Source organism: Pipra filicauda, unplaced genomic scaffold (assembly GCF_003945595.2).
Source record: "Pipra filicauda isolate LSUMZ 115617 unplaced genomic scaffold, ASM394559v2 scaffold80_size11013439_pilon, whole genome shotgun sequence".
NCBI classification, from domain to species: Eukaryota; Metazoa; Chordata; class Aves; order Passeriformes; family Pipridae; genus Pipra; species Pipra filicauda.
Window position 1 is genome coordinate 10,493,490 of NW_024104987.1, and position 16,278 is coordinate 10,509,767.

At 55.0% G+C, this 16,278-nt stretch overlaps 1 protein-coding gene across 1 annotated transcript in view; it reads right to left on the minus strand.

The window, feature by feature from the left end:
* The window catches only part of NTN1 (netrin 1), a 98,225-nt gene that overhangs the window by 5,276 nt on the left and 76,671 nt on the right, over nt 1–16,278 (minus strand). Inside the window, exon 5 of the mRNA XM_027742292.2 lies at nt 4,399–4,473. Coding sequence (XP_027598093.1) covers nt 4,399–4,473 — 75 coding nt within the window. The remainder of the gene's footprint in view (nt 1–4,398; nt 4,474–16,278) is intronic.

The following is a 16,278-nucleotide window of genomic DNA, read 5'->3' on the forward strand; positions in this document are numbered from 1 at the left end:
TGGGCCCAGGGGGTGGCAGTGGGAGCAGAGCAGTCTGCAGGGAGAACAAGAGGGTCTTTAATATGGACTGATGGAAGGAGGTGTTTAATATGGACTGATGGAAGTGGGTGCTTGGGGTTCAGGTGTCCCAGCCTGAGATGGGGCTTTCCAAAGGCTTGGCTCCCATCTCACTGCACAAGCAGAGTGGAGCCCATGTGGATTTTATTCCAACCCAGCAGCTAAAGGTGACCCCGACACCACCTGGGTTTGGGAATGTAAAGGGCTGGCTCCTTGCTGGAGCAAAGAGTTAAAATGGGATTTTTCTCCCCTTATTTTTTAATTTTTAATTTATTTGGCGGTGGCTTTGCCTCGCTCCAGTTGCCAATTTCCTACTGGTTTAATATTGGAGATTTATGACCCCTAATCCCGGCCGGCCTGGGTGTGCCCTGGCCAGACACGGCCCCTCCCCGTGGTGCTGGGGGTCCCCTCACTGCCCAGGTCACTCCCTCAGCACGTGGTTACAGGAGGGATTGCTCGGTGCTTCCCCACTCCAGGAATGGGATTTCTCCACCTTCCCGGGCAGTGGAAGGGTCTGTGAGCGCCCGGGGTGGTGCTTCCCCCCGTGCCTTGTGTTTTCCTCTGGATTCAGGGTTTTTTCTCCCCCCTCCCTCTTTGCAAGCTGCCTTTTGAAAACACGTTTTTCCTTTTTTTCCAGCAGCCCCTGCCAAGCTCCTCTCGACAAAGGGGGTGACTAAGTGAAGGCTCCGCAAAAGGAAGGATTTTTTTTCTTCACTTTTTTTTTTTTTCCAAGAAAGGGCAAAGTGAGCAGATGATCTCACCTTTCAGATGAGGATCCTGTTCCTCACCCCCATCCTCTCCCTGATGCTGGGCTGGGGACACAGGGCCCAGCACAACTCTCTGGGATCACCTGGGCAGGATCAGGCCCTGGTACAGCACAGGGGGCTCAGAATCAGGGGGGAAATGAGGTTTAAAAGCTTCAGGTTTCCTTTACCACAGCCACAGTGGATGAGCCACAATCACACAGAGAGTGGGAAAAGCCCCAAAGGACAGGATGAAATGGCAGCAACCCAAGTGAGTAAAGGATGCTCCCACATCACCTGGATCAGCATCACCTGCTCTAATCAAATAATCCCTTCTCCTTTTGGGCCACGGGGGAATCTCCACCCTCAGTGGGTTCAGCAGGGATCCCCTCTGCTTCCCCAGGCTAATTTAAGTGACCCCAACCCGACGAAACCCCTCCTCTACCCCTGGATTTCTGGGAGCTGGGTGACCCTGCGCTCCCCCACGCAGCCAAAACAAACCCAGAAAAAGCTTTTCTGCTTCTCTTCTTGCCTTCCCCCCTCCCCGAATCTCCCAGCCCGCCCTCCCCGCGCCCTGTTTCACTCCAAATATTTGCACCAAAACCCATCTCGCAGGGAAAAAGCCCAATTTAAAATAAAAAGAAAAAAAAAAAACCGCAAACCCAACAAAAACAAACAGATAAGAAAAATAAATAAGGGAAAATATCCCCTTTGAATGGCTGAATGAAGCGGGGAGCTAAAAAGCCCCATTGAGGAGCGCGGGCGGATGATAGCTCCCGATTGAGCCCGCGGGAGAAGTAACTCTGTTCAAGCTAATTAGGGCCTTTTAGGACATTCAGCACAGCGACGGCAGCAGAACGGTGAGGAAAAGAGCCTCCTAATTGGCTTCCTGCTGGGGTGTCAGTCCCAAAGTCTTTATTATCCCTCCCTGCACCTTTTCATCCCTTTCTTCCCTTCCTCACCCCGGTGAAAGCCAGGACTGCCCCGGCACGGCACCGCTCACCCTGCTGCCTCACCAGCCTGGTTTGCCCTTGGAAAAGCAAATTTGCCGTGGCTGTGGGGCTGGTTGGGGGTGTTGGGGACCCCTCCAGATTCAGGAGGGCTCGGCTGGGAGCACCCCAGTTCCTGCACTCGCTCACCCAAACCAGCAAATGGTTTTGGCTCACTGGTGAAGCTGCAGAAGTGCTGCTGTGGGATAAAAGAGAAAAGCTCTTTCCAGCTCCCCTAATCACTGCTCTGGGGGTATCTCTCTCCCCTTTTCATGGCTCCAGGGGTATCTCCTGCCCAAAAAAGCTCTTGAGCTGCTCTCATCTCCCCAGGGCCTGTTGGAGCCCAAGAGACCATTTTACAACCTCAAACAAAACCAAGTGTGAGCTTTCAGCTGAACCCCCAACACCCCCTGGTGACACTGGACAAGCCAAGGAGCAAAACCACACCAGGGCTGCCCCTCCAGCAAAACCCAGGTGCTGCCACCACCAAAACCTCCCAATCCTCTCCCCAAGAGCGCAGGGAAAGGTGACACTGCCTGGCTGGAAACGTGCTCTGAGGGGGATGCACTTGCCTTTTTGTCCTCCCTTCCATTCCCCCAACCCCTGGGGCCGACTTGGATCATGACAAGTCCGAGTTTCCTGCAGTCAAGCAACTGTTTTCTCTCCTCTTCAGAGGGCAGATGCTCCAGTGTGAGCTCAGCTCTCAAGACATGCTGGAGAAGCCAGGTGGGAAAATGGGGGATGCATGTCCACATGTGGGAAATGTGTTTGTAGCTTCTTAGCCAGCAGAGAATTCACCCACAAGGAAACCCCACGGCTTTAGTGGCCTGGGGCTCAGCCCTGCTCCCCTCCTTAATAACCCCATATATAACCTTAATAACCTCTTAGCAGCGACTTTCCCAAGTGCCATTAAACCCTTTTATCCAAGGGAAAAGGCACTCCTTGGACCTTTCCAACACGTGCTGAACCTCCAGCAGCTCCTACGAGCACGACCAGACCTCGGCACAGCCTTGCTGGATGGGGACCACAACTGCACCCCAGCCCTGGCACCTCACCCTTGCCAAGGGATACTCTCTGCTCCACAACCATTTTGCCATGTGGATAAAGGAAGAATAAATGGGAATGGAAATAAAAGATTTGCCTCCAAGGCCTTTTTCCCTCCCCTGAGCTCACGGGGAAGCAACAGAGCACAAAGCCAGTGTGGAGCATCCCTCAGCCAGCCCTGCTGGGAAGTGCCTTGTCCAGGGATGGGCTGTTAAATGGGAATTCGTTCTGCTCTTGCAAACACTTCCCAGACATGCTGAGCTGCTGCTGTGTGTTTGAAGGAGGGAGGAGGTATCTCCACTCCTGGGTGTTTTCATGTAGATGGAATGCGATGCTTTTGCTTGATAGTTTGGTGGAAAAATATATATACACACAGATACAAACATACACATGCATATATTTATACCTAGATACAGATATTAGATATCTTTTATGTATTCCTCCACTGTGGAGGGAAGGACTGGCAGGCACTGGACAGATGCTAAACCCTGCAGCATCTCATATTCCCTGGTTTTTGCATGTGTGAAGGCTCAGCTTTGAGCTAGGCTTGCCAGTGCTCAGCCCACTCCCCATCCCTGGGTCAAACCCAAAAGCTCATGGCTGGTCCTTCCTCCAGACACTTCGCTCCCCCCTCTACAGTCCATGGAAGGACTCCATAAGTTTAGCTGCATTTCTAACCATCCCCTGGCACACAGCATCTGTATTTAAGGAGATTTTTCCAGGTTGGTCCCATTCCTGACACTCAGCTCATCCCAGCAGCGTTGGCATAGCTGGCAAAGGAGGGACAGAGCAGAGCCATCCCTCCCCACCTGCCAGTGGGTGATGTCTGAGCCAAGGAGGAGAGAAGCTCCTCCTGGGGTCACTCTGGACATGTCCTGCATGGACACTGCATGGACCCACTGGTGACCATATTGGGAATGGACCCACATTAAAAATAATCCCAGGAGCAGAGAGCTTGGGATGTGCCTGCTCCAAGCCACTGCTGCAGGGCAGAGCTGTGGAAGGATTCTCAGGACCTTGGGTACCAGCAAGGATTCCACAGTGTCCCTGGATTGTCCCAGGGCTGCACCACCTTCTGAACTGTCCTGGGATTTAAGGGGGATGGATCTGGGTGACAGGGAGCTGCTTTCTGCTCATCCCCATAGCAAAGCACATTTTTTGAAAGCTGCTGCACCTTATAAAGAGAGGGGAAATGGTGCCATTGTAACCAAGAAGACATTGGAAACACCTGGAAAATATGAGTCTCCCTGCAGACGCTAAGACAATCCCCTAATCAGGGTCCATAGTGTCCTCATCCCAATTTCCCAAGAAACACACTGCATCACTTTCTCCACCAAGCATTGCTGCCCAGGGCTGCCTCTCCAAACCTGCCAAAAATCATTCCCAAAACTGCACACGACCCAGCACAGGTAGAGCTGGGCTGCCCATGGCTGTGGCTGGGACACAGCCAGCAGCCTTTCCCTGGGCTGGGAGGGCTTGGGGACACCCCAGAGGGGGATGCTCCTCCTCTGCAGCCCTTTGCCACCTCTCATCCCTGGGAAGCAGCGCTGAGAGGGAGGACTCACCATAGTCTTTCTTACAGTACTTCTTCATGTTGATCTTCAGTTTCCCCTTGGAGGCTTTGCAGTATGAGTCACAATCTGCACGGAGAGAGGGGGAGGGCAAGAAAACATTAACAAAACAAATTAGCCTTAAAATGAATAAAGGGCTGGGGGAAGGGGGGACGGCTCAAAGCTGCAGCCTGCCATGAATAAGCAGCGTGCCTGTGATATCCATCTGCCAGGCCCCGATTGGGTCGTCTAAGGGGGCATTCAGAAAACCCTTCCTTTCTAAAGAAAGCTGCTCACAAAGGAAACCATCCTCCCGCCCGCCTCCCCCAGCCCGGCTTCCCTGGGCCGCCTCTGTCTTCCTGGGAGACCCCGGGGGCCTCCCTTATTGTGCCACCCAGAGCTTTTGAGAGCCACACAAATTCTCCCTGTTCTCCAGCTCCCAACTGGAGCCTGCCCGGAGCCCACAGAGGCCCCATTGTCACCCCTAACCCGGACCAGTGTCAGCCTTTGGCATTCATTGCCGAGAGATTCGGGCTGGGGTCACCCTCCGACAATGCGGGTCAGAGAGGAAATTAGCAGCCCATGAAGCATTAGCAAAGCCTTTTGGTGTCCACTCTACTGAAGTGTGCAAATAAAATGCCCCAGTAGGAACATTTCATTTCTAATGGGCCCCCACTGCTGGGACACGCCGGCCGTGCCCGGGCGGCGCAGGGGCCGGAGCGGCGGCAGGCGGGAGGGTTGGCACGGCCTCCTGGCACTGCCACCAGGGCTGGAGCCGGGCCACGGGCCCGGGTGGCTGCAGGGATGCTGAGCCCTGCCCCGGGAGCTGCTGCTCCCCAGGGACCTCCAGTGAGGGATGTGGGACGTGGCTGGACGGCATCACGCGGTTGGTGCGCTCTAGCCACTGCTGGGAACGTTCCAGTGGTGCCACAGCTGGAGATGTACCACCTCATGCCAGCTCCCAGAATCGAGGTGGGCTCATGGACGTGCTGCCCGTGCACATCTCATGTCTCCTCAGCAGCCACAGGTGCTGGAGAGAGGTTCCCAACACACAGAATCCCCTTATTCGGGAAAAAATGGGACATGTCTGGTACAGTGACAGCCCTCAGACACCTCCACTGTCCCAGCTGCCCATCATCCCTGCACAGCCACCCATGGAGCCCAGGTGTGAAAACTGAAGTGCCCCAGCAGGGCCCCAGGGCTCTCTGAGCAGGGTGGGGATGCAGGGAAGGATGGGAATGCTGCTGGTGCCCGTATCCTGCCCCAGCCCACGTGGGCAGTGCCACACCAGAACACACTTGCCCAGGCAACACCCCCTCCTCTCCAGTACCACGACATGAAACCCTGGGGGAGAAGCTGTGCAGCATCTTCCCTGTCCCCTGTCAGCAAGGCTGTGTCACACTCCAGGGTGGCACATGCCACAGCCTCAGCAGGGCTTGAGGCCTCATTCCTTGTGTGCTGCAAAAGCCCTTGCAAGAAGCAGTTCCTTCCCAGGGACACTGGCACCAAGCAGGCTGGGAGGGGAAACAGGCACAGAGCTTGGAAGTGGCTGCACAGCCACAGCAGTGGCAACATTTCCTGGCCATAACTCTGTTTGCAGCTCTGCTGTGCACACAGGGGCCGTGGTATGAAGCCAGCTTTGGGACAGGGCCATGCTGGAGGAGGTGATCTCCAGTGGTGGATGCTCAAAGCCAGCCCAGGCAAGGAGGGCAGATGTGGTGCATTGGGTGCTCTGCACCCTCTCAGCTCACCAGCCCCAGTACAGGAGGTGTCCCTGGAGTGGGAGGTGAGTTCAGAACCATGGGGAGCTTTGTCAGGTGGAGAGGAGATGCTCCAGGAGGTCTCATGGACCCCAGATCCAATTCTGCAAGATCCCTCTGGCACCAGAGCCAAACCCAGCCTGAGCCAAGCAGCAGCTGAACAGTTTGAGTGGAGGAACTAACAAGTGAAGGAAACTCGAGGAGCTGGACACTCACACTTGCCAAGATCATCAGGTACCACCTCAGTACCTCTGATCCATGTGTGCCCCAGCCCCTCTCAACATGGCCATGAAGAGTCCCCCAGCTCAGCACCATCCTCCTGCCCCACCTCTGCCTGCTGTTCCCACTCCTCAGGAGAGCATCCACAGGAATACATGGCTTCATCTTTCAGCATTACCCAGTCAGGGCCAAAACCAAAAGCTATGATTTGAAGCAAGGCCCCTTCCTCCTCCAAGAGTCCCAGCTGAGGTCTCTGCACAGCTACAACCCAGACAAAGCCCCTCAAAACCCAGGAGCTGAGCTGATGACTGAGGGTTTCCAGCCTCTGATTACATTTGCTTTTCTCATCTAACATGACTCTGAACATCGAGTAAAACTTGAAATGCACTGAGAAAGGAGTGGATATTCCATAAAAACTGCAGTTCAGATGATGGAGATTCACTAGCAAAGTTCCAGCCATGCCTACGTGGCAGGTGGGGCGTGACTGCCCGGTGTCCCTGAGCTGGGGGAACAGAAATATTCCTGATCCAACACACTGGTAAGATGTTCCTGGCCATAAACATTGCAGGAAAAGTCTATAAGGGAACTAAATGTGCATGCAGTGACCTGACAGCCCAGAGAGGCTTCCCCTCAGCTGCTCAGTGGAGCAGGGGGTGACAAGGGACAGACAGGCCATTGCAGCTCCTGCAGGTTTCTGGCACCATTCTGCTCAACTGTGGATGTTCTCAGGACACCAGCGTGGTTATGATAAACATGGTGATGGTTCTCCCCTGGCACAGAAATCCTGGAGCTCTGTGGATATTCACTGCTGCTGTTACCCCTCAGCCCCTGGGCAGCAGCTGCTCTGCTACAGGGGCAGGTGGAGAGGGAGCAGCTGAGCAGGGACAAGCCTGGGAGCTCTGGCTGCACATCCCTCCTATCCCGGCCAAGTCAGTCAGATGCTGGCAAGCAGCTGGCTCTGAGCACTAGTGGGTGGACAGCAGCTCCCACCTCCACGGCTCAGCCCCGGGATCGGCAGGGGGGTCTCCACCATCCAGGCTGATAGAGCCCACCTGGAGCAGATCCTCCTCCAGCCCAACTGCACTGCTTTGGGATCCACCCCATAAACAGCAATCAGACAGAAACCATTGCTCTGCACTTCAGTCCTGACCTCTGACAAGAACAACCCCAAGTCACCTCAGCAGCCTCTCCCCACAGTAACATCACTAACCACATCTGAGCTTCCCAGTCCTTGCACCACTGCTATGATAATTCCACACTGCCTGAGATTCCAGACCCGCTGGAAACCCATCCTAGTGCTGTTTCCCAGACAGGGAGCCTGTGGGGTGATTGGGCACCAACCAGCTACCCCACACACGCTGTAGGACAGCACCCTATCTCCACAGCACCCTATCTCCACAGCACCCTATCTCCACAGCACCCTCTCCCAGCACCTCTGCTTGCTCCCAGGGCGAAAATCTGGAGCTCAAGACACCCACCTACAGCCGGGTCTGACCCTGTTTTGACTGACACAACCCTGTCCTGCCTTCTCTTTTCTCTTTCTCCAGCCCCACGGGCTGTGCCAGAGCCTCAGCTGGTTTGAATTGAACTCTCTGTGGCCAGAGCCAGCTGGTGTAAATCACAGTGAATCACCAGATGCCAGGGCTGGTTTCCGTGGGTGGGGGATTTGCCCCGGTTCATTTCCTTTGTCTCCGATGTGGAGAGCTCTCCTGCCTCCTGGGTGACTTGGAGGTTCTGTGGGGCCTCTTTGGGAGGGCAAATGAGATTTCCCAGAGCCAAGCATTGAGCCAGTTTGGCTGGGAAGCACTGCTGTGTGCATGGGGTAATGCTGAGAGATGACTCCTGCTTAGGGAAAGTGTGTGGAAGAGATGCTGCAGGATGTTATTTCAGTGCTGCCTGGGACAGACCCTGCTCTCATCCACCAAGGGACACTTCAGCATTTGGGCTCTGGGGAAGGTTTGCTGAGCTGCTTCTCCCTGATGGAAAGTGATAGTGGAGCTGGGGAAGGGATGGGAGGAAGGATCAGCTGGCTGAAAGGGGAGGAGAGGGTGGATGTGGAGCCCTGGGTGCTCTAACAGCCGTTCCAGTGACTCGTGGGTGTGCACAGGAGGTACAAACCATGTGAGACTCTTACAAAATTTGTTCCCAGATGGTTCTGTTGCAAACCTCTGGAGTCCCAACATGTGTTGCTTGGTTATTCCAAAGGCTTGCTGTCCTGCAGGTCCCTCTTGCCCCTCTCCAGGAGGCTGCAGAGGATCAGCCTGAGGTAACCTGCCCGTGGAAGGTGATGCCAGAGTCTGGCCAGAAGGTCAGGCTGAAGATTAAGGGAGCTGCCTGAAGAGGTGAAGCCTCTTTGGGGTGGGGAACAACCTGGTACCTGAAGCATGGGGTGATCGGTGTCCAGGTCCTGTTCAGCCAGGTCCTATAGGTGGGATGTGGGGGCACCAGGAGGGGTGGATGGGGTGAGGCCCAGCTCTCTGCACACGGGGGTGCAGAACAAGGGCTGGTGCTCACCCTGCTGCTGCCCTGCCCTGCTCCTCCTCCAGGCAGACCTGTCCTCTCAGCCTGCCTGGCCCTGGGCAGGACCTGAGACCTCTCTGAGCTGCTCCTAGCCTTAATCTGACCCAGCCACCCCCCTTCTGAAGGACCCAAACCCCCCTGGCTACAGCACCGCGGTGCAGGAGAAACCAAGTGCTGATATCCAAGCACCCTCCTCCCCTGCTCCCGGCACTTTCCGCCCCGAGTTTGCTCAGCTGCACAAATATTTCAGAGCAAATCCTCGTTTCAGAGGCTCAAACCCAAAGCACAACCAGACCTTAGTGCCTTTTTTTTTTTTTTTTTCTTCATCACTGCCTCCCGGCGCGGTGACATCCTGCTCCTCCCTGCCGGCTCCCCGGGGCCGGGAGCGCCCTTCCCTGCGGGAAAGCACCAACTTTCTGCGTTTCCCGGATAAACAGAGTGGGAGGGGATCTGGGAAGAGGCGTTTGGCGCTACTTGTTCGCAGAGGGAGCAGGTGGCGGGCGGCTGGGGCGGCTGTTTCGTGTCCGTCGCAGCTTAGTAAAAAGTGTCAGCACAGCCTTCAGCAGCTTTGCAGCTCAGCCCATCCCCTTGATATAACTAATTCTCTGGCTGAGCAAAGAGTTTTCACAGCTAAACACCTTCTTTGTTTTGCCTTTTTTCTTTTTTTTTTTTAATTTGAATTTTTTTGTTTTGTTTTGTTTTTAAACATCTTCCTTTTGGGGTTGGTTCGAGCAGGGCTGGGGTTGCTCCCAGCAGACTGGGAGCTGTGGGATGCTGGGCCCCCTGGGCACCCCGTGCTTTGCTAACGCACCACGTTCCTCCCAGAGCCCGTTTATTTAAGAGCTGGGACTCTGTGATCCTTGTGGGTCCCTCCCAACCCAGAATATCGTGTGACTCTGAGTGCTGATGCTCCCAGGGTTGGGCAGGATGGAGGTGCTGGCAGCAGAGCTGGGGGTGCTGAGTGTTGTTCCTGAGAAGACGCTGCACGAGGCGCCTCTTGCTGCGCTTGCAGTTCCAAAATGAGCTTTAAGCCCCTGCGAAAGCCACATGTCGGTAACGGAAATTAAAGGCCCCTTGATTCTGACATGATAGAACGATTAAAGCCACATTTCTTGGCCTGGGTACCTAACTCGAAATGCAGATATAAGGCTTAGATCCCCAAGGGGATTCAGATTTCTAATCCCAATTTATGCAGCTAAATTCCTATTGATTTCCCCCAGGTAGGGCCCTAAATGCCTTTGTGGGCTGCGATCCAAAGTGGAGGTGTTGTGGCTTAGAAGGGGAGCCCCAGCCTTGATGGTCTGACCTCAGCATTTCAGGGTGAAGGGCGTTTTCCTGCCTTCTCTCCCAGGGGGCTGTGCTTCCTCCTGGGGCTCTGGAGGGGGGACCCTGGGTGCCCTCATCTCCTGTAGTCCCTGGGTGGGATGTGCAACCATACTGAGCCACTAAATGAAGGTAAAGGGCCATTATCAAATCCTACATCCATGATTCTATAACTGGAGAGAACAGGACTGAGGAAATGCAGTAGGGCCTGCCTGGGGTCCCAAATACCCCCAGAGTGGGCCAGTGCATATCAGTGGGGCTGTTTTGACTTGCTGTAATGCAAGGGGACCGTGGTGGTGAGCAGCTCTCATCTCTCTGCCCTTTTCTCTTCCTTCCCCAGCATTACTGGTCAGAAATCCCCACACAGGGCTGGTGCATGAGCTGCCCCTTGTGACAGGGGAAACACGGCAGCATCCAGGTCCCCACCAGCTCTGGGCAAATCTGTGCTTGGAAATGCCAGTGCACAACACCTAAACCTCTCTGCAGGTATATCCAAAACTGTGTTTGGAAATGCCAGTGCACAACACCTAAACCTCTCTGCAGGTATATCCAAAACTGTGTTTGGAAATGCCAGTGCACAACACCTAAACCTCTCTGCAGGTATATCCAAAACTGTGTTTGGAAATGCCAGTGCACAACACCTAAACCTCTCTGCAGGTATATCTAAAACTGTGTTTGGAAATGCCAGTGCACAACACCTAAACCTCTCTGCAGGCATCTCCAAACCCGTGCTCCAGCTGTGCTGCTGCTTCTGGTTTTCTAACAGTTGGGGTGGGGGGTCTGCCCCCACCTAGGGGATGTGATTTATGTTTCTGTGCTGCAGAATCTGCTCAAGAAGGAGAGGAAGGCGTATTTTTGTGAGCTCTGGTATCACAGTGATGCTGAAGATGGACCCAAGTGATCCCTCCCTTCATCAGGAGTTAGGGAATCCCAGCTCTTGGCTTTGTCCATGCCCAGATCCTGCAGCTGAGCAGTGCTCTCAACCAAAGCCCTGGTGTGGTTCCACGAGCCTATCCAACAACCACAAAACTATTCCAGGTGCTCCAAAGAACTGCTGCAGCCTTAGTCCTGTGGGACATACAGGACACCGTGTACTGCAGCCTACGGCTCCACTGGTCTGCAGAGCTTCCTGCTGCCCCTTCCCCACAGAACTGAGTGCTCCTCCAGGCTATTCAGACTCTGGGAATAAATTTCCAGCCCTTCTTACAGGCAGCAATCCCACATCTTCAGCTTGTGGCTGGGGACATGGAGGAACAGCACGAGGAGCAGAAGGGGTGTGTGAGGGGGGAGCCAGTTTTTGTTTGGGAAGGGCAGGGGCGACAACATCGTGTCTCTGCCCTGTGGTTGAGCAGGAGCTCAGCTGGGCGCTCAGTGTGCTCAAACTGGGCATGAAAACATTTCTGGAAGCTGTCTCAAGGCATCCCAAAGGCAGTTTAACTCCCAGGCAACACAGGATAAAACGCAAGCCACAACTACCCAGCACTGGGACAGGAGAGGATGACCCTGTGCCAGGGTTTGGCCTGTAGCAGTTATGGCAGGGATGCCTTTGGCTCTTAGACCTCTGGAGATTTCCCCAGATGACCATGAAATCCTGTTTTGCTTCCCACAGCACTGAGGCTGCCCCTTGCTTCTATCCCAAAGAATTATTTTAACATCTCCTCCCTCAGTCTCAGTGAACGACTGTTAGAGTCATTTTGGAGAGTGCCAGCTCTGCTTGCTCCAAGCTTCCAGCTCTTGGCCTTTGCTGCCCACACATCCTGAGGGAGGGGATGCTCTGGAGTGGCCCTCTCCTTGTCCAGGGAATATGGATGGGATCCTCCCTGTGGGACAAGCAGCAATGTGTCTGGCTCTCAGAGCACACACGGCCTGCGAGGGATCGATGCTGTGACCTAATTTGGGCTGGACTCCAGTGGGAGTCTTTGTCTCAGAGTTGGCTGCTTTAATATCAAGAAGCTTTAATAAAAAAGCAAACTTAGTGCAGAGAATCCCTCTCAGGTTATTCACTTTAGCAGTGGGATCACTCCTCCTGCACCCTTGTCCAGCCATTGGATGGAGCAGGAGGTCTGTTATGACTACACTGGCTCCTCTCCCCCCACCTGGTGATGACCCAGCTGCTGAGCATGATGCCCTTTGCAAATATGCTGTGCAAATCAGTGTCCTTCATCCTGGGCCTGCTGCAGGACAGCCAGTGCCTCTGGCTGGTGGCCTTGGCCATCCCTCCAGCACAGTCAGGAGCTGGAATGGGGAGACACATCTTTTCCAAGCCTTTGACCTGGGATGAGCTGGGACTGGGCTGCTCAAGTCACACATGTTGTGTTGTCTACATAATGGTCCCCAGGTTTGAAGCAGTCCCTACCTGAGCCTGTGGACAGGGATTCCAAGGGTCTGGATCTACTCACAGAGGGTCTGTGCAGATTCCTGGTGCACAGCAAGACTTTGGTACAGCCTTGCATTTAACCACACAGCTGTGAGACTTCGTTGTCTGTCCTTGGTCACCCCCTGAGCTGGCTCAGGGCAGCCTTGGAGCAGCAGTCCCCAGGAGCTGGCAGGGGTTTGTCCCATCAGCTGAGACCCAGCCTTGGAGAGGCTCTGTGACCAGTCTGTAAAGGCAGAGGCACCTGCTTGGGCACCAGAGCATCTTCTGACCTCCAAAGCAGGCTGAGGAGCACCTTTGCACCAGCACATGAGTATGTGGGGCACTGAGGCCAACCCTGCCCTGTACCGATCACACTGAGCTGCACCAGCCCCAGTGGGGCAGGAGGAGTGGCAGGAATTATTTCCACTATTTTTTTGTTTGTTTTGGTGCTCTGCAGGGAGCACCTTTCCCTGGGACCCTCCTGAAACCCCCAGAAACAGATACACAAAACCTTTCCTGCAGGACAGCTCCGGGACTGCCTGGGACCACCTGGCAGGAGCATCCTGAGCCCTGCCTGCAGCAGATCCTCACAAGACAGCCTGTTCCAAAGATCCCCAGGCAGCATCCAGGCTGCCCCGTGCCCAAACTGGGGACTTGCTGCCTGGTGCTGAGGGAGAAGCTGCCTGAACTCCCAGCCGGGCAGCCCCGCAGGGGAGAGCCAGGACCACAGCATCCCAGTGGATAACTGCCATTAACCTCTCCCTTGGAACAAGAAGGTGCAAATGAGCCCACAGTAGCCTCCTTTCTTCTGGCTGAGCAAGATTGATTGAAAAACAAATTGGCGCAAATAAAGCATGTAATTAGATTAAAGCCTCTCGCCTGGAGCGGGCGGGAGCGGCAGCGAGGGCTTCGCAGGAGCCCGCAGCCCCTTCTCACCTCCCCAGCACCCAGCGCGGCTTGGGGGCCACTGGACTCTCCAGCATGACCCCCAGCACCCGCAGGATGCAGCCGGGGCTGCCCATGACCTCAGGGGAACTGCCCTTGCCAGGCCCCCCATGCTCAGCCGCTCCAGTTCCAGCTGTGCTCCAGGCATGGTTTGGGTGCCTTTGGTGCATCCCTGGGAACCCTGCTCACGGTGTTCAGAGGAAGAATCACCCCCAGGCACTCCCTGAGCCCCACTGTGCCTCGGGGTGAGTTTGCTCCCTGCCTCCTGAGCTGCCTGCTGCCAGTTTGGGAACAGGAGAGAATGGCCTGAGTGATATCTGGTGGTTTGGGACATGGGTGCCCATAGCAGCCATGGCCTCATCAGCATCCCAATTTTCCCAGATATAAAGGGAGTGAGTAGGAAGGCTATGGCTGCTGGTGACACAGTGGGGACAGTCCCACTGTGACCCACTGGAAAACAGTTCAATGGAAAACACTACACCAACACTGAGTTTTATGGTTCATCCACCCCCTCCTCTCCACCCTCCTCATTCTCTCCCAAGAGCACATGGGGCTGGCAGCACATCTTCTACCCCCTTCCCACGGGATCAAACCCAGCACTGAGCCCCAGGACACGTGGGGGTGCCAGCCCTGACAGGGCTTCATCCACACCTGGTGCTTCCCCACTCCAAACATATCCCGAGCCACTGACGAGCTCCAGGGGTGCTGCTCCCTGAACTCCAGGGGTGCCCTGGGATGCAGAACTGCCAAGAGCCACTGACAACACCATAGGAAGCCATCTGTCCTCGGGAGCATCAGCCACCCCCTAAATTCCTGCCCAAAAGCAGCTCCCAGCTGAGCAGAACCAGAACAGGGAAAATCACACTTCCCACTTTGAAACAGAGAGCTGGTGCTGGGGACAAGGGCTTTGTTTCTCCAAGGGGAATCAGAATCTGGAAATGTCCCCCAGTGGGGAGAGAATCAGTTCGTTTCACTTCAAAATCATCATCATTGGTTTTGCAAATGGGTCTGAGGGTGATGCTGAGCTGGGCAGTCCTTGATCTGAAGCTCGTGGCTTGGCTACAGTGCCCAGGGCTTGTGGGCACCCAGGTACCCCCAGGGTCAGAAGGACAGTCCCTCAGGCAGTGTCCAGAGCTGGGCATGTGGGGATGAAGGGAGATGGGGATGGAAAGACGTGGGATGGAGAGATGAGGGATGGAGGGATGTGGGGATGAAGGGTTGCAGGGATGGAAGGATACGGGGATGAAAGAATACGGGGATGGAAGAATGGAGGGTTTGGGGGTAGAGGGATGGAGGAATGAAGGGAGATGGAGATGAAGGGATGTGGGGATGGAGGAATGGAAAGATGTGGGGATAAAGGGTTGCAGGGATTAAGGGATATGGGGATGAAAGAACAAGGGGATGGAGGACTGGAGGGATTTGGAGGTGGAGGGAATCGAGTGCAGGGAATGGAGGAATGGAAGGATTTGGGAGTGGAGGGATGCAGGGATGGAGGAATGAATGGATGTGGGGGTGCAGGAAGCCCTGCACTGGGGTGATAAGAGCACGGTGCAGTTGTGCCTGAGGCTTATCTGCATTTTAGCAGTTTTGTGGAGTTTGTTTTTTTTTTTTTTTTCCCAGACTTTCTGAGATATTTTGAAGTGACCAGAAGTTTCCTCTCTGGAAGTCCCTCACCCCTATTGTGCTCACAGCCATTCACTGCAGATCACCATGAGAAACCTCTTTTCAGGAGGGAGCTGGACACTGCGGCCGATCAATCAGTCAATCAATCATGCAGTCAATCCATCACCTCGCTTACAGCCCAAGACAGGCAAGAGAATACCCATGCAGGGCTGAATTCATTCCTCATTTGGATGGGTACAAAGCTGGAGACCCCCAGACTGAGCCCAGATTTACACCAGGGTGACTGAAATGACAGTTTCTGCCCCCGATTGTGCCGAAGGCAGCTGGGCAGACCTTTATTCCCAGGCTGTGGGATGTGCCCTGCTCTCCACAGACAGAGCTGACACTCGCTGTTAGAGCTTCCTCGGAGCTTTTCTCTCCACAGGGTCCCTCTGGCCATGCCCCATCTCATCCTCACCCAGATGAGCAGGCAGGCTGTGCCCTGGCAGCTCCCCCCCCGGCCCTTTGGGAGCCCTTTGGGAGCCCTTTGGGAAGGGAGGGAGCAGTGCCGGGCACCGTGCTCAGATCCGGTGCTGCTGATCCCCTCCAGACCCTGTGAGTGCTGACACGAGTGGCAACACACGTTCACACCCTCCTGTTCACTGCACAGCAGTGCTGGGTGATGGCTGAGGCAGGTCACTGCTCCCAGCCCACAGGAAAGCTCAGCCTGGCTGTGCTCCTGTCCCCGCACCGTCATTTTCCGAGCGAGCCTCGCACCCCTCGCAGATGTTGTGGAGGCAGCTGGCAGCTCACACGGTGTTGACTCCTTGTTTCCAGCTGCTGCAGCTCGTTAAAAGGAGCTGTGGTACATTTAATCCTTTCCTACTGTCACTCTTGCCTTGAAGCTGCTGCTGCAGTGATGATCACTGTGTTTACAGGGCTGTGAGCAGGGGGACAGTGATCCACTCATCTGCCTGGAGTGGAGCTGTGGAGCCAAAAAGGCCCCTTCCCTTGGGGATGCAGGGGTACAGACTAGCTAGGAGGCTGGGGATAAGGAGATTTCTCCCATGAAATTCAAGCACAGCTCCTGTACATGTGGTGGGAGCAAGGGATTTATTTAACTCATCTTCTACCTGTGCCTGCTGAGGTTTTGCTGGGGTGCTGCAGATG